This window comes from Prunus dulcis, chromosome 6 (genome assembly GCF_902201215.1).
Source record: "Prunus dulcis chromosome 6, ALMONDv2, whole genome shotgun sequence".
NCBI lineage: Eukaryota > Viridiplantae > Streptophyta > Magnoliopsida > Rosales > Rosaceae > Prunus > Prunus dulcis.
The window spans coordinates 5,636,597-5,658,363 of record NC_047655.1 but is presented as its reverse complement, the minus strand read 5'-3'; the positions used below and the strand labels follow the sequence as shown (position 1 = coordinate 5,658,363).

The 21,767-nt window shown below is 35.9% G+C and overlaps 3 protein-coding genes and 1 pseudogene across 3 annotated transcripts; 2 read left to right on the top strand and 2 right to left on the bottom strand.

The window, feature by feature from the left end:
• The first annotated feature begins 5,160 nt into the window (after positions 1–5,160).
• Positions 5,161–6,992, top strand: LOC117633146. The gene is made up of 2 exons (XM_034366838.1): positions 5,161–5,380; positions 5,575–6,992. The coding sequence occupies exon 2, from the start codon at positions 5,658–5,660 to the stop codon at positions 6,585–6,587; it is 930 nt and encodes a 309-aa protein (XP_034222729.1). The 5' UTR covers positions 5,161–5,380; positions 5,575–5,657; the 3' UTR covers positions 6,588–6,992.
• Positions 6,993–10,746: 3,754 nt separating this feature from the next.
• Positions 10,747–12,432, top strand: LOC117631786. The gene is made up of 3 exons (XM_034365086.1): positions 10,747–10,863; positions 11,758–11,947; positions 12,096–12,432. Exons 2-3 carry the CDS (start codon positions 11,777–11,779, stop codon positions 12,165–12,167), a joined length of 243 nt encoding a protein of 80 aa, XP_034220977.1. The 5' UTR covers positions 10,747–10,863; positions 11,758–11,776; the 3' UTR covers positions 12,168–12,432.
• Positions 12,433–13,140: 708 nt separating this feature from the next.
• On the bottom strand, positions 13,141–15,946 carry LOC117630897 (heat shock cognate 70 kDa protein 2-like). Its single transcript, XM_034363742.1, has 2 exons — positions 15,555–15,946; positions 13,141–15,012 (listed from the first exon to the last, which is right to left on the bottom strand). Exons 1-2 carry the CDS (start codon positions 15,766–15,768, stop codon positions 13,277–13,279), a joined length of 1,950 nt encoding a protein of 649 aa, XP_034219633.1. The 5' UTR covers positions 15,769–15,946; the 3' UTR covers positions 13,141–13,276.
• Positions 15,947–16,577: 631 nt separating this feature from the next.
• Positions 16,578–18,278, bottom strand: LOC117630155 (annotated as a pseudogene).
• Between the last annotated feature and the right edge of the window lie 3,489 nt (positions 18,279–21,767).

Sequence of the window (21,767 nt, the reverse complement as noted above, 5' to 3'; positions counted from 1 at the left end):
CAAGCAGTATCGGTTAATTAATCACTACTATAAACAAAATGGGAGAAGAGAAAACACCATGTTCATGCGCCATAAATGTCCAAGAAACACACACAAAGTCACCTACTGCACAAAATAGAGTAGAGCTAGCTAATTATAATGCATGCGTGATAAAAGGGTTTTTCGCTGACTCTCATGCTACATATTTTAGGCAATGAATTGTTCAAAGCTTAATTATAATAATATTTTTGTAGTAATTTATTTGTTAACGTTAACTTTGCGTGTAATATGGTGGTGATAGCCGATCGATACTGCCGCCACCATTCATCACCCTCCACAGTTCAACCTGTCAATCATTCTGCATGCTGCAGTGTATATTTTTCCCTATAGCGCCGAATTCGATGCTGCTCTCACAGACTCTCTCTCTCTCTCTCTAGGGTTTTAGCTTAGCTTATAGGTTACTTTCCCACTACATCAGTCTGCATGCGACAATGGTCCTTTTAACCTGGTCTATTTGGCCGGAGGTGTTTTAGGAAATTTTGGACCAACAATAATGAAACTTTTTTTTACCCAATTGTGTTCTGCATTTGAATGGATCTGATATCGAGAAAGTAAGGGGAAAAAGAATAGGGAAATGATCATGAGTTTGGATTGCAAAATATTTTTTAAAGTTTTACCAGTGTGATTTGCAACTTGACGATATCATGTATTAGTTGTTTCTTTGGGCTTCCTGGGTTGCTTTATTTTGTAATTCTGTGGCCTTTCCGTTTCGAGTGAGATTTTCGGTTTTATTGAATTATCACCATTTGACCCCAAAAAAAAAAAAAAGAACTCTTTCTTTGGGCCTAATTGTTAGTAGAAAGCCCAAACTTGCTTCAAAGTCCAATTCCCCGCAAAAGGAAATTTTAAAAAATAAATAAATTAAAAAGGGTCAAATGACACTCATATTGTAGTTCTGGTAATGATTTGTAGTTTCCTTAAGCTTGCAATCAACTCCAATCAGTTAATCTCTCAAATGAGTTAACAAAAAGATTGGGTGAGAAAGGCATTGTATGGGTAAATAAACATTTTTTTGCCGATTGAAAGCGCGTAAAAGTGCTAAGCACATCATCTTTTTATCCACCCACCACTTGATTTGATAGATTTATTATGTTGGACTTCCTTACAAGTTTTAATAAATTCCTCAATTGCCAAAATGAAGAGTTGTTGTTTCTCCTTTCATTTTTAATATTTTAAGATTGAATGTTTAATTTGTATAAGACTTAATGAGTAATCCCTTCTTGTTATCAGGTTCCAAATTGTGACTTTTTAAGAAAAGTTCCTCTCAGTTTGTGGTCCCTCAGCATCTGATGCCATTGCAAGGCCTCTCTTCTCTTCACTTCTCTTCTCTTGTGTTGAGGCCAGAGCAAAGTCAGGTCCACACGTGGATCCCATTGAATTCTATTTCGAACACAAAATGGATTTGCGGAAATTCTCCCAGTATATATAATCACCCTCTTTTACATTTGCATGTCTTTGGTTTGAAAGTTGAGAGAATTTTCTCTTTTTTTTGAAAAAAATTTGACTTTTTCCAAATTTTTTTTTTTTTTTTTTTGTGACTAAAACCTAAATTTACTCATACACACATTATACATACGTACTTTTTGAAAATGGAGAGTCCTATTCACAGTCTTCACTTGTACTTGTGGTCTGTGCCGACAAAGTGTAAATAACATTGCCTCAATAGCAGATATTATTTGCAGTCACTAGGGTTTGGAATTTTCTATAGAAAAATTGACCGGCGTGATTTTTTTTTTCTTTTTAATTTATCACTCTTACTTTAAAGTGGTAATAATTTAATGACTTATTTATTTTTATTGTCTTCTTAATACATCGAATTGTAGCTTTTAGTGAATCGACTTATTTAATAAAAGATCATCTCTAATCAGTGTTGATTCAACGGGTAGTTTGAGCTCAAAGTTGAACTAATCTGACCATTCCCGACACTCTCCAAGTTTTAGGTTTGATAAGCATCGGATCAAATTCTTAACCAAATTTTTTTTTTTTTTTTAAAGTATTAAGGTTTATGAGAATTTGACTGTTAAAAGAATCTTACAAGTTTGTCGCTATATATAATCCACGTAAATTTGTGACTTCAATATGCCGATCTGACAAACAATTTGCCAAGAACGACTTTATCCATTTATGAGGACATACAATGAGGGCCCTAAAAATGTAGTTATAACTCAACAATGGTAGGCAACTTTTTTAGATGACGATCGGGCAAGTCACAAACGGTTTTGATTTGACCTCTCAGCGAGCATCAATAACCCAAATAAATGGGTCCGCTATAACTAGGGCACGTGCCTGGACAAGTCCTTCTGTCATGGGCCTCAACCAAATTTTCAGTTCCATCCACCAGCCCAAATTTTGACCTCCCGACAGCTTTGATACTTTAACTACTTTGAACCAGCCTGTTTGTTTACTATCTCAAGTTCTCAACTCAAATGTACAAACAGATGTTAATTTGGACCAAAAATAAAACACAAACTTATTACTGAATTCATAAAAGACAGAATGTCGATCTAGACTACATATACAATCAAATCAATTGTTTTTTTTCCTTTCTTCAATAGGGTTTGGTCGAATTCTAATCTCATTAAAGAAACTCAAAATAAGCAGAGAGTAGAAGTAGCTAGACCTCAAAACCAAAGCTAGAACTAGGGGCGGCCCTGGGGTGGCGCAAGTGGTGCCACCGCACAGGGCCCCTGATTCTTAAGGGCCTCCCGAAAAAAAAATTTCTTTATAGTATATATATTAATATTATAGAAATTGTATATATAGTATAGTGTGCTAAACATTTGCACAAGGGTGTGTCTGGTGGAGTTGGCTCCAGCGCTTCTCCATTTAACATAGTGCCAGAGTTCGATTCTTGCTGAAGTCGGTCTATATGCTGTTTTTATATTATTTTTGCATTATAACTAAAAACTTTACATAATAAATAAATAAATGAAAAACCAAAAACCCTTGAAATAAAAGGAAACATCGAAGCTAACCACATGAGGAGTATATATATATATATATATATATATCCCCCAAACACTTTCTACTCCGATCATTCTTTTAAAAAATTTATTAAAAAAAATTTCTCATCTAAGAAAAGTACTTTTTTCATTCAAAACAAAACAAAAAAAACTTTATGGCTTCTTCTTTTCTTTTAAACTCTGATTTTCTGATAAGTAATCATCATCATTCATCAATCTCTCTTTGATTCTTTTTTCAATCCTTTGACAATTTTAGTTATTCTTTCAATTTCAGGAATTTCAACACCCAAAAAAGAAAACCCTAATTCCTATATTCATAAAGAACACTCAAAATCAAATAGTCAAATTCAAATTTCAAGAATTTGTGTGCAACTACTCTTTAATTTGTGATTGCTAATTTTTTTTTCCTATTAAACACAAATTGCTTATTGGAGGTAGCAAAAGACCTTGTAGGGGCACAATGAGCTTATTTTTGTACCAAACATTTAATTTTATCAAATAGAAACATTTAAATTTTTATGAATTTGATTTCTGATTGTCATTACATATTTATTCATGATTTTTAGTTATAAAAAAAATTGTTTATGACATTAAGTTATGCCAAATTTTTATTTATAGTATTTCGTATTAGATTATGTGAAGCCCCAATTTAAGTTCGCACAGGGCCCTCAAAATCTCAGGGACGGCCCTGGCTAGAACCAAGCTTCTCACCCAAACTGAGTTAAAAAACTCAACAATAACAATGGAGTTATGTTAGAATTTCTTCGATTATTAAAAAGAGAAATATCACTAAACTAAGAGCTAATTTAACACTTAATTAATCGTTTGAACATAACATATCACATACGTTGAACAATAACATACCTAAAATTGTGGTTTAGTTAAACTTGTATTATATGATATTTCCAAGTTTCCAACCAAAATCCATAAATTTTCCTCACGAGGGTTAGTGTGTGAACGAAAAAACTTGTTGCCGAAAATTCTGTTTCATTTTCTGTTTGTTTACCAGGAAAGATACCTAGATGAGCATTTTAACAATCTTTACAGAAGCAGGAAAAGACGCCCAGCTAGATATCATGGGTGACGACGGGTGTGTTGTTTGGCAGTGTCCTCAAGTCACGCTGGGTTACGTGGATGCCCAGCTTGAGTCATGCACTCCACTAGCCATTCTTTAATCTGATTCTTTGAAAAGACCAAACAAAATAAATATCCTAAATCACCTCCATCGACTGAAGGAAAAAAAATCATGTGAGACGTATGGGATATTACAGCCAATTATGTGAAGGCAGGCAGGCGCATTGTGCAAGTTCCACAACAAAAATTTGTGTGCAACTGTTCTCCTTATATGGTAATGGTACGGAGTGTTGAGTAGAGGTAAGGATGGAGTAAAAACTAGTCAAATGTTTGGTTCAATATGTTTATCAATCTGTAATTGGATGAATTGAAAATAAGTTATAATTTAGATTCATGTTGAAGTTGTTTACTAAATTATTTGAAATTAAAGTAAGAAAAGTACTTATTCCTTATAAGTTGTTTACTAATTTGCCATGAATCATAATTGAACTTAGTTTGATTATTAAAATGTCATTGTTGTCGGGTTAAAGTTGACTAAAAATATGAAATTTAAAAATTATATGAGGATATAATTGGTAAAAAAGATGAATTAGTTATTGAGGAATTAGAATACAACATCTCATCCAAGAGTCAAATTACTCCAAAATCAGGAGTTGAATTCCTGAATTTTTTTTTTTTTTTTTTTGAGACCTACTTGCACTTTCATTCCTTTAAATGAAGTAAACACATGAGTAACACTTAACACACTTAAAGATATAATATAGAAAGAACAATCTCGCACAAAATTTTCTCTTCTCACACATATCCTTATTTGTCAAAGATCCTAGTTAATTTGCATATCAAGTTTCACATGATATCTTTAGAAAGTTTCATTCTTTCTAATGTTACATCCAATCTTTCTAATGTTACATCCAACATTACAAAGAAATTCACACGAAAGATAAACACACACTCCAAACCTTTTCTTATTTTTACTTAATGATTAAAATGGCGCACACGCTTTTGCAAACCCATGTGGGTTGCTTTCCAGCCATCCCACACACACATACTCCAATCATAAAAAATGAAAGAAAAAAAAAAAAAAAACTAATTTAAGCGCCTCCTTACCTCCTTAGCAAAGCAAAGCACAGAAAAAAGGAAAAAGCCTCTTTAGGCTCGCTGATGCTTAGCCAAATTTTATTTTGACTTTGTGCTCGAAACAAATATATATTTTATAACCTGAGCTTTTACTCTTCATTGGTTCTACTTCTACACAAGTTGTGGATGTGGCCCTTTCTGGGTGGTTGAAATCTTGGACTTTAAAGGTAAGTTCTTTTTTTTTTTTCTTTTTCTTTTTCTTTGCGCCGAATTCTCTCGTAGCGTGTGTTTGAGGCAACTTCTGTGCAGATTTATTATGGTGTGAAATTCAGTAAGAAAAGAAAAAAGAAGCACTTTTTTTGGGTTCTAAATTTTCTTGTTGAATTGGTACTTATTTTTTTATTGTGGGATTTATTTATAGTGGAAAACTGAGAGATTCTAGAGCTGTGAGATTATGATCAGTCCAGGTTTAGTTGTTGTGGGGATGTGAAATTCAAGGCAAAGATGACATCTTTCAGTGGATTAGGTATTGGTTTGAGCCTAGTTTTCGGGTGCCTCCTCTTGGCACTTGTTGCAGAGCTTTACTACTTGCTATGGTGGAAGAAGAGAATCACCAACAGAGAGATTGAAGAAGATTACAGCAACCATGCAAAGGAGCTCTTTCAATTTAGTTGCTGGAAAAAACCCTCTTCTTTGCAGACCAACAGTAACTCTCAGGAGAATGTTAGAGAACCAGATGCCAATCATAGCAGTAGTGAATCAGATTTAGAACTGGGGTCTAGCAAGGATTTGCTGCTCAAGCTCAATGGAGAAGAGAATGTGGAAATATCAGAGCTCATGAGGCTGCATAATCTTGCTGGCCCACCTAGATTTCTCTTCACAATCAACGAGGAGACAAAGGAGGATTTGGAATCTGAAGATGGGAAATCTAGAGGTGATAGAAGTAGAAAAGGGTCAAGAACAAGAAGCTTGAGTGATCTTATTTTGTCTGTAGACACCCCATACCTTTCCCCTTTGCCCTCCCCATCTTTAAAGTCTTCACCTTTGAGCTCTTTGGACTCTTACAAACACCATGGATTCAACCCTCTCTTTGAATCATCAACAGAAGCTGAGCTGAGCAGGTTGAGATCTTCTCCCCCTCCAAAGTTCAAGTTTTTAAGGGATGCAGAGGAGAAATTGTTCAGAAGACTGATGGAAGAAGCTGAGAAAAGGGCAGCTAAAAATTGTGGGTCTGCTCAGGATTTTGGGGTTAAAGCTACACCCAATTCAACAACGGCAACAGAAGAGAAAGATGGGTCTTTTATAAGACTGGTTGTTGGTAAGAACAAGGAAAACCAGAGAGAGCATCATCACCAAAATCTACCACAAAATCCTCCAAGCTCTTCCAAGGTACTTCCACTGGCTTCTTCTCCTACAATGTTCAAATCCACTTGACAAGAAAAGCCTTTGTGCATTTAGATCTCCATTAATTACATAGAGATCTTTGTTAATTAGTTTTTCAAGAGGATTAATTCTGTATTTATCTTAAGGGTTGAAAGGTTTTTTTTATTTTTTTATTTCTTCTTCTTGTTAATTTATTGTCATCCTTATTTTAAAGTTTTAGCTCTTGGGTTTTTGGGGAAAGTAAGGTAACCATGAATGGTCTGCAACATTTTTGTCTGAGCTTCATTGACTATTCCAGACAGGACTGTCAAATTCTGCGGAGTGATTAAGGTGTTGGTTAGTTCAAGTGGGGGAACTTGTGGGGTAAACATTTTTGTCCCTTCCTCAAATATCCTCAGGTTTCTTAAGCCAGTAATCATCCATTATCATGAGGTTTTACTCTCATTCTCTTTTTAACATGGCTTTTCATTCTTCTTACTCAGGTTAATTCTACAATTAGAAGTATAAATACAAATATTTGCATAATTACCAATTGTGTCATAAATGCCAGAAAAAAGGATTCTAGATAGAATCTTTGTTATTAGCATCCAGCTAAGAGGTTAATGTGAACTTGATCATATTCTTAGGTGCAGTCAAATTCATTTTAGGTCTACTGGGCAAAAGTGGGTGCTGCATATGTTGAAATTTTGTACAACTAATGGGTTCAACCCAAAATGGTCCACAGCTAATCTGCTTTGTGGGTTTTGTTTATTTCCCCTTGTTTTTTAATGGGTAATCTGCTATTTGAATTGGTCTTAAAAGGAAACAATTGGATAATGGAGTACCCACTGTTGTCAATTACCGACCTTTCCATTAAAAGAATGTAGGAAAATACACCCTTTCTCAGCTGAATGGCTCAACTTGAGTAATTTTCAAAAGTTAGTTGTATACTGTCATTATGTCATGTGTCTATCTTTTTCATCACGTATTTTATACTAAACAAGGAAAATTCTTATAATAGAAGTAGTCCTAAGTCCTCGCTCAATACAATTTCATCTTCAAAGGGCAAACTTCTAAATGGAGCAAAACTAGTTCTAAGAGTAAACTTGACATGTTCTCGTAAACAAAAGTTTTAGGTTAGGGTAGCTTGTATACACTCTCTTATCACAATCATCCCATCCTTTCACCGCCGGATTTTTGGACTTGGGAAGTAGAGTATCTATCTTACGAAGTGGAGGGATAGTCACTTTACTAAATCTTGAAGCGAGAAATTAAAAGCTTAAAAGGGCAGGTGTCATGATTGTTTGGCTTTAGAGGAAGACTTTAGTACTCAACAAAAAGTGATACGGTTTCAAAGCAAGTGCTTGTAGTTGTTGTGAGAGGTCTAGGCTTTTTACCTAAACAAGAAGTAATGTCATTGTTATCACGCGACTTTGCCGAAAAGTTGGCTCTGCAGCTTCAAGTTTCAACTCTCCACTCTCTCTGAATAATAGAATTTCAAATTTTGAATCCTTGTAAACTTGTAAACTGGACAAAAGATAACAAAATCCTCCAACTCGTGGTTTGAATTAGCAAAAAAATGATTACAACTTGAAAACAAACATAGTTCGTTTCCATTCCATGTGGTATGGTGATGGTGGTAGTGGTCCAAAAAATTCCAAGCTTGTTGTCAATTTGTAGGGCCCATTTTATTTAAACCCTGTGGATGGTGGAGCCCACTTCATTCAACAAAAACAATTTCAATTTCTTGTCATTTTCTCAACTGTCTTCTAATTTTGGATGATGAACAGAAGCCCAATTCAACATTATCTATTCCAATTTAATCTGAAGAAATTGCAAAGGTGGGGCCCAGCCCAATTTTGAACATGGCCGGAATTTGTAGGCCTATGCGAGGGTTGGCTGTCATCATCCTCTTGGGTGGTAAAGGAGACAAACAAAAGCACACCTGTTCCATGAATATTTAAAAGCCGTTGGTTTTACGTACATAAATAATAAAAACAAAACAACTTTGTGGTTTTGTTCTGGATGCGAAACCCACCAGCGATGACAAGGATGAAGAAGCTTACCCAATTTGCTTTTATGCGTAATTTTTGGTATCTGCCAAAAAAGTTTGGTTTTTTCATTGTCCTTTTTCTTTGATGCTCACACAACCATATTTTAATTTAGGGTTTTTTGAGGCAAGTCATGATCAAGAATGAGATTAGTGTCACATGGAACAGGGTTTCTTGAGGCAAGTCATGATCAAGAATGAGATTAGTGTCACATGGAACAAGACATAACATAAAAACTTACATGGAATGCGTGTATACACAATTCATCTCATTAAAATTAGTGGTCATGTACTACTCACATGAGTCAATATTGTAAGAGATAATGTGTAAACCCATTACAAGTCAAGATATGTCCAAAATTTGCCAATAACTCTAATGATAGAGATAAATTTACATGTTTTGAGACCAATGCTATTCCATTGTACAACAAAGAAATCTAGTCTTATGCCAACAAAGTCTAGCCCAGTAAAAAAGGGTTTTGACTTGTAGACCAGTGATCTCAGGTTTGAACCCCTTTGATACCGTAATAGTTTGTGTGAAAACCTCATCCCCTTATAGTTTAGACTATCGCTTATATTAAAAATAAAAAATAAAGGAAAAAAGAAATCTAGTCTAATGATCAAATTGTTAAGAGAATCTCATAGACTAGGGATTTTAAAATGCGGTGAACTCGATTTACTTTATAGGTGGACTGTTAAACTTTGGGCTGGACTAAACCTTAAAACCTATATATTAACTATAAGAAGAAGAAGAAAAAACTCACATGAACTATAGCCCATTTTAGATACTGATATAATCCATTCTCGAATCTCTGTCAAGAATATAAAGTATTGCGTATAATAATAAACGTCTTAACATTTTGAGCATCTTCAACCATTGTTAATTGATTTTGAGTTAGATGATCTAATTTATTTCCAATTTTTTCAAAGATCAAATCCTAATATATTGGATGAAATAGTTGCTTATGTTATTGAATTCTAATCATGTGACGCCATTTAGATAAAGTAATTCGACGCCATTTAGATAAAGCAATTCGAATTATGGGGAATTGGCAATCACCCATGTTTGAAGAAAGATAATGGTGCCAAATTAGTGGAGTCGTGTTGGAACTTTTGGATTGAGAAGGGTCCATATCCACCAACTTAATTATCGTTTAGGTCGGCACACATCCATCAACTTGATTGAGTGTTGAATGGGAATTGAAATAATTTTTATAGCAGTCATGGGAGTACGGGATTTTGATATTCTTCCACTAAGGGATGGTAGGAATTTTTGACGGGTCATGTTTTTATTGGGTCCCTCGTCTTAATGGGTGGAGATTTCAGAAAAATTTGAGGGTTAGTACGGGCAAATTTTAACAATCTCCTATTAGTTATGGGTCAGGGATGGTATTGTTATTTATATCCCCGAACTTGACCCGATATAAGTACTAAATTTATTTTTAATTAAAATAAATAAATAAATAATATAATATAACAATTAACTTCTTTCCTCTAAGATACTTACTGTATTAAGTCTTGAACGGATATCAATTGTAAATATGTTATTTCCAAAGGAAATGTGTTTTTTGTTTTATTTTTTTTGGTGGTAAATACTAAATTAAAATGTTTCACCCCATTGACTTTTAAGTTTTTAATTTGGACGAGAATACAGTGATAGTAAGATTGTTTCTGGTTTTGCTTACTTTTGCACTGAGATTTTCTTTCAAGTTCAATAAAAATCATACATTCCCGTACATGGGATATGACTTGGTTACAATTGATTTTGCCTAAATGAGATTATAGTATTATGGCATTAAATTTAATTTGATGCCCATCTCTTGGTTTCAAAATGCATGGGGGGATACCTTAATATCGCAATAATGATCGACATCCAGCCAGTTTGTTATTAATTAGGATGCATTTTGTTTGTATCGACAGAGGTTTTTTTTGTTTGTATCCATTTAATTTTTGTCTAGTGAAAAAAGTACAAAAGAAATTTTTTTAAAAATCTTTGGGCAAATATTTTCGTCTAATTTATTTCTAAATTTATCTGCCTATTTGAATAAGGCTAGCCAAAGGAGCTAATTACCCAAGCCCGAGTTGAATCGGGCATACTCAGTTTGAGTCAGGCCATAACCATGGGCTTGTAATTATGCCCAGCCCAATCATTCGCGTTCAGTCCTGTTTGCGAAGAGCTTGGCAATCTCCTCAAAATCACCGACATAAAAATATAGAAAATTTCGAAGGAACTGCAAGCCCTAGAGTGGCACTGTCCGTCTTTAGCTCTATCTCTTTCTGGTTGAAGCCACCGATTCGGTAATTTTCTCCGCGCTTCCTCCATTTCTTGTTCTCTATTTATCATGCTTTCATTTCTGTATTGCCAGAATTGGGGTTTTTTTTTGGGTCGAAACCAGAATTGGGTTTGATTTCATTCGTCAAAGAAGAAGTACTGAATAAATGGGTTTTGATTATTTTATTCGGTTACGATTCAAAGGGTGTTCATTGGTCATCAAATTTGGGAAAAAATGGAATTTTTTGAATTTGATCGAAGTTAATTAGCATTTGCGTTTATTGTTCGTTCTTATTTACACTGCAACCGGTTCAATTTGTGCTTTGCTCATTGACACTGCAACTGGGTTAATTTTTGCTTGTTGATTTGCGCTGCAAGTGGGTTAAAGTATGCCTGCTGATTTACACTGTAGCTTGGATAATCTGTTTTTGCTCGTTTACACGATAAGTTAAGTATGCCTGCTTATTATTTAGTTTGACATGGGTAAACAATATTATTCCATATTCATTGTCAAATAAGGAGCTCTGGTAACTCTAATAGATTTGATTGTGAGAGTTTTGTAGGGTTAATAAATCTGGTAGATGAAGGAAGAATTTTTTTGTGCCACACGATTAAAATGAGTAAAAATCTTTTGGTGCCACACAATTGAATTGAATCTGAATTCTCTATTGTGTGCCTTAGAATTCTGGTATCAGTTTATTTCTAAGCTTTAGATTCTAAAAAATTCCTTACTTCCCAAACCCTGTTTTGGACTTTTTATCGTATAACAGACATCAAGGATAGGTCACAAAATTAATAGTGTTTGCAATGTTCTCTTTATTGTAGCTTTCCTCATGATGTGTTCCATCTTATTTACTACTGGATTATTCCAACCCTTCTTTCAAGAGTTGGGTGAGCCTAACAGTTTCTTGCATGGATAGGTATTGTTTGAATCGAAGAATGGGTCGGAAAGCTGGCACTGTATATCTTAATCCAAAGAAATTTGGCGCTCTTCACAAACCTTGCATGAAGGATATGCTAGCATTTCTCAACTGCTTGGCCCTTAACCATAACAATGATGACAAGTGTGCAAGGCAGAAGGAACTTTTGGGTACTTGCATGGATGCTCAGGTAGATTTTCATTGTTCTGTCTCTGGATTCTGCATCTTCATAGTTTCTTTTCCATATTTCATTCTTAATACTTAAAGTCTACCCCTTATTCAGTTGACAAACTTTTTTCATGGACTGTGCCCTAATGTGTCTGACTCCTTTGCTACAGAGCAACAAAAACAGAAAGTCAATGGGAAGCATCAATTACCACTTGCAGAGGTTAAGCAGGGGAAGGAAGTAGTTTGGGTTATTGGTAGAGACAAAGTTTAAATTGAGGTATGATTTTTGGAATCATCAGTGACAGAGGCTTAGTATGGAAGCTGTTCTATTGTAACACCTAGAGAATGTTCACATATAGTTTCCCTGTTTGATTCAATAGTTATGGAAAATTCTCGATATTATTTTGAACATTTATGTTGCAGTTAATTTGATATAAGGAAGTTTTCCAGTAATATGTATACCTGAGTCTTTCCTTGAGTAGAATGAAGGCTTAAGTTTTTAATTTATTTTCTAGTCTGACGTGTTACTACTACTAGAAACTACAGTAAACCACAATATATGATTCCAACATGCATCTGAATTGCCCAACATTCTTCTCATGTGGATGCATTCTGATGACCATAGTAACACAACCGCCACTGAGAAAGTCGAGCCTTTTAAACATACGTCGGTTGTGTTCGTGCTACTTAGTGTTTTCTTCTAGTTATCTTCTTCTTCTTCTATATAATACCAGAAAATGTTGAGACATTCAAAATACTAGAAAATGCCCTTGGTTAATTCAAACATTAAGAATTGAAATTATTAATTAAATAATGATAATATGATAAATTCATATTTTTATCATATTAAAAAAAAATTAAAATTAAAAATAAAATCAGCTAATAGACCTTACGTTTATAAAACATAACTATTCATGTTTTTTTTTAATTCTAAAAATAAAATATAAAATAAAAAATAAAATCAATTCGCACATGCTCATACGGCTAGTTAATAAAGAGAGAGAATTGGCCGGAGTTGGAACATATTAGCATTAAATAATTAGTTTGGTTGAGCCAACCGAGATGAGCCACAAACTATTTATTCATGACCTGTATTTTCCTCAGGCACCTTATTTTGTTCTAGCCACCCAGAATTTGAAAATAAAGAACATAACATTTGGCAGCAACAAGAAATTCAGGTTACTCGAATCGATTATTAAATCATAGGTCACGAGCTTAGGAAGGAAAATGATAAAACTGAAATTCATAATCTCTAGCACAAATCAAAACTAAATTCTCAAACATATTCCAGCTACATAATATGACTACCCTAAACCAAACCGAGAAACTCACGGAATGAAAGAAATTTATCTTAGTCAACTTCCTCGATCTTAGGTCCTGCGCCGCTTGCAGCAGGAGGAGGAGCATCATCATCCACGCCTCCCCCACCTGCCTCGGCACCAGCACCCTGATACATCTTGGCAATGATGGGGTTGCAGAGGTTTTCAAGCTCCTTCATCTTATCCTCAAACTCATCACATTCAGCGAGCTGGTTCCCATCAAGCCACTGAATGGCATCTTCAACAGAATCCTCAATTTTCTTCTTGTCCGCTGGGTTGAGCTTCGAACCGATCTTTTCATCTCTCACTGTGTTCCTCATGTTGTATGCATAGTTTTCTAATGCATTCTTAGCCTCCACTTTCTTCTTATGATCCTCATCCTCTGATTTGTACTTCTCTGCCTCCTGGACCATATTCTCGATTTCCTCCTTGGACAACCTGCCTTTGTCATTGGTGATTGTGATCTTGTTCTTCTGCCCCGTGGTTTTGTCCTCAGCAGAGACATTCAAAATTCCATTGGCATCGATATCAAAACAAACAGTGATCTGAGGCACACCCCTAGGAGCAGGAGGGATGCCTGAGAGCTCAAACTTACCCAACAAGTTGTTGTCTCTTGTTCTTGTTCTTTCACCCTCATATACCTGAATCAACACACCGGGTTGGTTATCCGAGTAAGTCGAGAAAACTTGTTCCTTCTTGGTGGGAATGGTAGTGTTTCTCGGAATAAGAACAGTCATAACTCCACCAGCAGTCTCCAATCCGAGGGAAAGTGGAGTGACATCCAACAAGAGCAAGTCCTGCACCTTCTCATTGCCCTCACCACTCAAAATAGCAGCTTGCACGGCGGCTCCATAGGCAACTGCTTCATCAGGGTTGATGCTCTTGCAGAGCTCCTTGCCGTTAAAGAAGTCCTGCAATAGCTGCTGTACCTTGGGAATTCTAGTAGAACCTCCAACAAGAACAACATCATGGACAGTGCTCTTGTCCATTTTAGCATCCCTCAAACACTTCTCCACAGGCTCCATACATTTTCTGAAGAGATCCATGTTGAGCTCCTCAAATCTTGCTCTGGTTATTGTGGAGTAATAATCAATACCCTCAAACAGAGAATCAATCTCAATGGTGGTTTGAGCAGTAGAGGAAAGAGTCCTCTTTGCTCTCTCACAAGATGTTCTCAATCTCCTCAGTGCCCTGGGGTTATTGCTAATGTCTTTTTTGTTCTTCCTCTTGAACTCCTGTACAAAATGGTTCACCATTCTGTTATCAAAATCTTCACCCCCAAGGTGGGTATCTCCGGCAGTAGACTTAACCTCAAAAATACCCTCTTCGATCGTAAGAAGAGAAACATCAAAAGTGCCACCACCAAGGTCAAAGATGAGGACATTCTTCTCACCAACACTTGTGGCTTTCTTGTCAAGACCATAGGCAATGGCAGCTGCCGTTGGCTCATTAATGATACGCATAACGTTCATGCCCGCAATCACACCAGCGTCCTTCGTGGCCTGGCGTTGAGAGTCATTGAAGTATGCCGGGACAGTGACAACAGCATTCTTCACGGCCGAACCAAGGTAAGCTTCGGCGATTTCACGCATCTTCGTGAGAACCATAGACGATATCTCCTCAGCAGCAAACTGCTTCTCTTCGCCCTTGTAGTTCACCACAATGGTTGGCTTGTCCCCGGCGCCAGGAATGACCTTGAAAGGCCATAACTTCATGTCACTCTGGATAGAGGCATCACTGAATCTCCTGCCGATCAAACGCTTCGCATCTAACACAGCACAAACAAAAGTTTAAGAGATTAGAGCCGCATATCAAAACCATTACCAAAACTAAATTTTATTTATAACTAAAACATTGCAAGGAAAAAAACTTAATTCAAGCATAAAGACGACAAACATCATCGATACAATCTCAACAGTAGTAAAGGGAGGAGACTAGAGGAACGCCACCATTAATAAATTACTAGATCCGTATGTGATCAACAATACAACCAATGATAAATTAGTTATTTGATATTGGCTTATTAATTAGATTAAACCAAATCACAATGGCTTATTTAACAATAACCTAATTAAACTTTCTATCAGGAAAAAAGAAAAAAAAAAACAATAACCTAATCAAAACACCAAATATTTACAAGGATTCATACAAATAAATCATATTAAACCACATCGAACAAAACCAAATCAAACACGTGATCTGCAAAGACACATGCATATGCGTACACGTAGAATCAAAAGAAACGAAACCACGCAGAAACGACGTTGCTTTTAGATTTAGAGAGATTGATTGAAAAACATGAAAACTCACCGAAGACAGTGTTGATGGGGTTCATGGCGACCTGGTTCTTGGCGGAATCGCCGATCAAACGCTCAGTGTCCGTAAACCCGACATAGGACGGCGTCGTTCTGTTGCCCTGGTCATTGGCTATGATCTCAACGCGATCGTGTTGCCATACGCCGACGCAGGAGTAGGTGGTTCCGAGATCGATACCGATGGCAGGGCCCTCGCCTTTGGCAGCCATTGAAGAAAGCTTGAAACTGGTGCTTGTTTCGTTTGTGTGAATGTGAGAGCGTGGTATGAGGTGAATAGGTTAGGGAGGTGAAGTGAGGAGGTAGTTATATATATGGAGTTTCCAGAAGCTTCTAGACCGAGTTTGTGTGGGATTTCATAGACCGAGTTTCCAGAAGCTTCTTCCTCCAACCGTTTCCATATTTTATAGAGAACGTGTTTGACAGTGTAAAAGGGGAACCAGTTCTTTGTCTAAAAATATAAAGGGGATTATTCTATAGATTTGGAATTCACGTATCCCTCAATGATTTGGCTCCATTAAAGATTTTAAGTGAAGGACTTCTAATCTTAGCAATTAGATTGCATATGTGGTGTATTTTTTTAAAATTATTTAAACCACTAACATATCTAATGGATTCTTGAGATTAATTAGAACTTCCTAAGTAATTTTTAACAAAATCCTCATTGGAAAAACTCCCCTTTTCAATTACTTTTTTTTAAAAAAAAAAATACAAGACTACAAGGAGGAGAGTGGTTTCTCATACACACTACTAAAGTGTCACGAGGTGTTATGATTTCTCACATATTTTGAAATTACTTATTATGTGTTAGTAAACGCAAATGAAGTTGGAAATTAGAATAATACTCTCTAATACTCATTCTAGCTAAGAAACCATAAATCACCAAATTTTGCAAGGGATTTTGTGATAGAACTCAACAACAACATAAGTTCATAACCGGACTATATACTTTTGTAGCAGCTAGCCACTTGAAGATTAATTAACTAAAAAAGCATATTAACTATATCTATTCTACCAAAACTTAGCTAAAGAGAGAGTACCACACGATCGAGCTCTTCATAACCGCTAGCCTTACATACTTTATTATACTCCTTATCCGCAGCAATATTCTCAATTTCCTCCTGGGATAATCTCTCATAATTGTTGACTGTGAGTATGTTCTTCCGCCCAGTGGTTTTGTCCTCAGCAAGACTAAGTCCAGGCGGTTCTGATCGCCCAAAATGGCAGCTTGTACCGCGGCGCCATAAGCAACTGTTTCATCAGGATTGATGCTCTTGCAAAGCTCCTTGCCATCAGACAAGTCCTGCAATAGCTCTTGTACGTTGGGAATTCTAGTAGAACCTCCAACAAGAACAACATCATGGACAGTGCTCTTGTCCTCCACCTTAGCATCCATCAAACACTTGTCCACAATGTCCATGCACTTTGTGAAGAGGTCCATGTTGAGGAGCAGAAGTCAATGCCCTCAAATAGAGAGTCAATCTCAATGGTGGTGGTTTGAGTAGTTGTGCAAGAAAGAGTCCTCTTTGCTCTCTCACAACATGTCCTCAATCTCCTGAATGCTCTGGGGTCGTTGCTCATGTCCTTTTTGTGTTTGATCTTCAACTCCTCCACAAAATGGCTCATCATTCTGTTGTCAAAATCTTCACCTCCTAGTTGGGTGTCTCCAGAAGTAGTTTTGACCTCAAAAGTACCCTCTTCAATTGTGACAAGGGAAACATCAAAAGTATACCACCACCAAGATCAAAGATGAGGACATTGATCTTGTCATCGGCAGCACTTGAGGCTTTCTTGTTAAGACCGTAGGCAATGGCTGCGGCAGTTGGCTCGTTAATGATACGCATAACATTCATGCCGGCAATCACACCGGCAGCCTTTGTGGCCTGGCGTTGAGAGTCACTGAAGTATGCCGGGACGGTGATAACAGCATTCTTACAGCTGAGCCAAGGTAAGCCTCTGCTGTTTGCTGCATCTTTGTGAGAACCATAGCTGATATCTCCTCAGCACCAAACTGCTTCTCTTCACCCTTGTAGTTCACCACAACCATTGGCTTGTTTCGCCCGGCACAAGGAATGACCTTGAAAGGCCATAACTTCATGTCACTTTGAACAGAGGCATCAGTGAATCTCCTACCAATCAAACGCTTTGCATCTAGCTCAACCCAAATTAATGAAATCATATTAGAAATAAATTTGGTTGGATATATACATACCAAAGCATACATGTATAAACTAGATCAACGAAAACTAATTAATTAAGCACTCCCACAATTGTTAAAACTTTAAATTATATATTTTCTCGAATCACACACACTTGTTAGAGATGCAATCAACAATAGAATCAACAATAAATAAGTATTCTAATCTTATTAATTCAACTGTCATGGTTATTGACATTCTGAAATGGTCATCAATTTCTTTATCATAAAGTGCAATTTCTCTCATAATGACTTTTTTGGAGCGTCAATAATAATTTCCTAAGTATACATGATAGGGTGTGAGAACTCACCGAAAACAGTGTTGATGGGGTTGATGGTGACCTGGTTTTTGGCAGCATCGCCGGTCAAACAGTCTGCGTCTGTAAAAGCCACGTAGGACGGCGTCATCCTGTTGCCCTGATCATTGGCTATAATCTCAACATGGCCGTCTTGCCATACTCCAACGCATGAGTACGCGGTTCCAAGGTCAATACCAATTGCTGGTCCTTCACTTTTTGAAGCCATTAATTGAAAAACAAAAAATTATATGCCAGAAAATGGGAGGGGTTGAAGGATGCCAGAAAATTGAAAAAACCAATTTCTATATATTTTGTCTAACTTATTCTATATATATATATAATTATAAAAATTTAAGGGGGAAGGTATGGATTGTGCTTATAATTTTCGACATGTTTAACTTTCGACATGCTTATAAATTTCATTGATGATTCGATTTTAGTGGCACTGGAGGCCAACTGTGTTGTTTGCAAACTGTTTCTGGGATACAAGACTGAAAAACTGCGGGATCGTAGCATTATATTAGCAAAGGAGGGCCAGTTTTTCCTTGACATGCAGAAGCTGGATGCCTACATGGAGTCAGGTAATTGTCTTTAATTTCTGGATTGTTTTATTCTAAATCACCTTCTTTGCGTTTTTGATAATATTATTACAAAATAATTGATTAAGAAAGTTACGGAAAATTTTGGAAATTTTATTTATTGATTAATTAAATTTTATTTATGTACTTTTTTGGGTTTGAATAAGTCACGGCCTGAAACTAAAATCTGGAAAACTTTAAACTGGGATAGAAGGAACACGCCAAGCCCAAAATACAAAAGAGCTTAGCCCAATAAAACGCTTTATTTAAACAAAGGGAGGACCGTACGGTACATGAAAAGCCCATTACGAGAGGGAAAAGAGCCTCCGAGTTTCCCACTTTGCATGCTAATTTTTTTTTTTTTCAGGTTTCCCAATTGTAAAGCATGAAGATGAGCAGCAGAGGCTTAAGATTCCCACTTTCCAATTATAATTTTTCGAACCTCCAAGTTTCCCAATTTCCATCCTAATTTTTTCTTTCTAAGTTTCCTACTTCATGGAGTCCCTTATAAAGCACATCCCTCCCTCCCTCCCCCAAGCACATCTTCACTTAATTTTCTCTCTGATTAATTTTCTCGCTGATTACTCATGGCAATGGAGATTCTACAGTGCAAGAACTGCAGTACTGTTATTGCCGTAGCGAATGATTGCATTAGGGTGACTATGAAGGTAATTTAAATTCATAATCTTAGTGATAACGATCTCTTGTTCCAAGCATTCTGAATCTGGTGGAGTGAGGAAATTGTATTTCTGAATTTTCTCTGCTGTTGTAAATTTAATGGCTATCCATGGCCAAAGACCTTCCCCATCTGTTCCTTCCCACAATGAACAATCTTTTCAGCCGTTGCTTCTTCTTCTTTTCTTCATCTTCTTTCATCGTTCAATCACCAGCTCCTAAGCTCTTACTTCTTGTTGTTCAGTGCTTCTTTGTAACTTCAGAATCTTGGTTTTGCTTTCATGCAGTTTCCTCAATCCTTTTTGTTGTTTTTCTTTAAAATTACGATGGATTTTTCAGCCGTTTTATATCCTAAACTATCACCTAATCTAATTTAACCCCCCAACTTAAAAATCAGCCAATTAACACCTTGAACTAATTAAAATAGCCATGGCTAAATTGGCTGTTTTAATTAGTTCTAGTTTTTGGTTCGTGAGGGTTAACCTCGATTATGGTCATAGTTTGAAGAGTAAAACGGCAAAATCATTGAAATTTGTTTTTATAACATGTTACCTTTTTTTTTTTTTTTTTTCCTTTTTTTTTTTGCAGGAGAGACATGGAATATTCCTAAAATGTGTAAACTTGGCTGAGGTAGAGAGGGAATACCGTGATCCTTCCTTTAGCATACTGGCGACAGATGTGAAATGCGCTGCGTGCCAAGCTTTCTTGGGATACAAGATTCGAAGGGTGGAGGATCCCACCATTGAATTTCCAAAGGAAGGTCAATTTGTGATGTTCCTGCATCAACTAGATGCTGCATTTCAAGTGCATGCAAACGACGCTGCTCCTCCTTGAAATTTTAGGAAATTGACATGGTCTCAATCGAGCTTTTCAATTTGATCTCATTTATAATTTGAAGTTTTAGAATAGTAATCCGCGTTTATTAGTTTAGTTTGTCAGCTGACCAGACTACTGCAACAAATAATATTCAGGAATTTTTGGAATTTACTTTTGTTTCAATAAATTTTTTATAGCTCTCTAGTGCTACCAACATTTATTACTATATCAATGTTAAAGTTCGAATTACCGTCCATTCTCTTTTCCTTTTTTCTTTTGGAATCATAACAATTACAATCTTAAAACTCGATCAGTGAATCTCCCACGAAATCAAAACTCGATCAGATAGCCAAACCAATATGATCATATGAAAAAAGAAAAAAAAAAGATAATAATAAATAAAGAACCATTCAAAAAGATAACCAAACATGTTGACCAAAAACAAGAGAACCAAACAAATCATACGGGGAACGAATGCTATGCATTGGCATGGATTGCGAGAGCCACATGGTTCTGTGGGCCTGGACAGTATACTCTATTGCATAAGAGGACAGGACTGGCTTCTTAGGCCTTCGTTAGCCGGAGAGCAGTCTTGAAATGGTCAATTGGGCCTTTATTGATTTGTCACCTAAGCGGTATTCTCCCATCAAGAATTCTATAGCGAGCGTCTTCTATATGGTCCTTAAGTGAGGTTTTATCTTTTAATTATTAGATCAAATTAGTTAATCATTGAATTAAATTGATTAGTCTGATCTAATGATTAAGACATAAGACCTCATCTAAAACCTCACTATAAAATGACTCATTCTCCCACTTTTTCTACTACAACAAATATATTAAAGAATTTCTGGAACATACCCATTTTTTTAATAACTCTGTAATAGTAAGAGCATTTATTGAAAGTGAGTTGATTTCTACCAAAGTATCAGCTTAATTAATTGATAATAAAGTTTGAAAGGTGAAGCTACACTACATATATATATAAAATCGTAATTCCGAGGCTGAAAATTTTAGATGATTTTAAATATAGCTTAAAGCACATACACAAATATTGAAACATATAGTTAGTGGGGAGAGGACCGTTAATCTTTCTATATAAAATAAAAGACAGAGAATAGTGAAACATTCAAAATTGAAATTATTAATCAAATAAAGATAATATGATAAATTCAGACTTTTTTATATTTAAAAAAAATTTATAAAAATAAAATAAAATAAAATATTCTATTTTTATAAAACACAACTATCCATTATATTTTTAAATTTTATATAAAAATAAAAATAAAAACCCAATTGGCACACTCGAGCGCCAAGGGCTAGTTAGTAGAATGGTAAAAGAACTGAAAAGAAACTTTTATTTTCCACAATATTTTTCTCTTTTGATATTGATTTCTGTGCTCATGAAGGTACCAATTATGTCTTTCCGGACCCTAATATATATGACAGCGATGTGGCTTTTGCCTCCTACACCAAATAAACATCGTTTGAAATAATATTATATTTTGTCGGCATGCACAAATAGATGGATCGATACTAATTTTGCCCCTCGCGTGTTGTGAAGCTGTGGTAGGTTTTCTGGTCATTCTTTTGATCAGATTAAAGCATGAGAGAGAGAGAGAGAGAGAACTTCTTTTAACTTTGGTAGC

Coding starts and splice junctions, on each gene's coding strand:
- LOC117633146 (XM_034366838.1), top strand. CDS start 5,658: ATGACATCTTTCAGTGGATTAGGTATTGGTTTGAGCCTAGTTTTCGGG.
- LOC117631786 (XM_034365086.1), top strand. CDS start 11,777: ATGGGTCGGAAAGCTGGCACTGTATATCTTAATCCAAAGAAATTTGGC. Junction 11,948..12,095: donor GTACTTGCATGGATGCTCAG/GTAGATTTTCAT, acceptor CCTTTGCTACAG/AGCAACAAAAACAGAAAGTC.
- LOC117630897 (XM_034363742.1), bottom strand. CDS start 15,768: ATGGCTGCCAAAGGCGAGGGCCCTGCCATCGGTATCGATCTCGGAACC. Junction 15,013..15,554: donor CCCCATCAACACTGTCTTCG/GTGAGTTTTCAT, acceptor GTGCTGTGTTAG/ATGCGAAGCGTTTGATCGGC.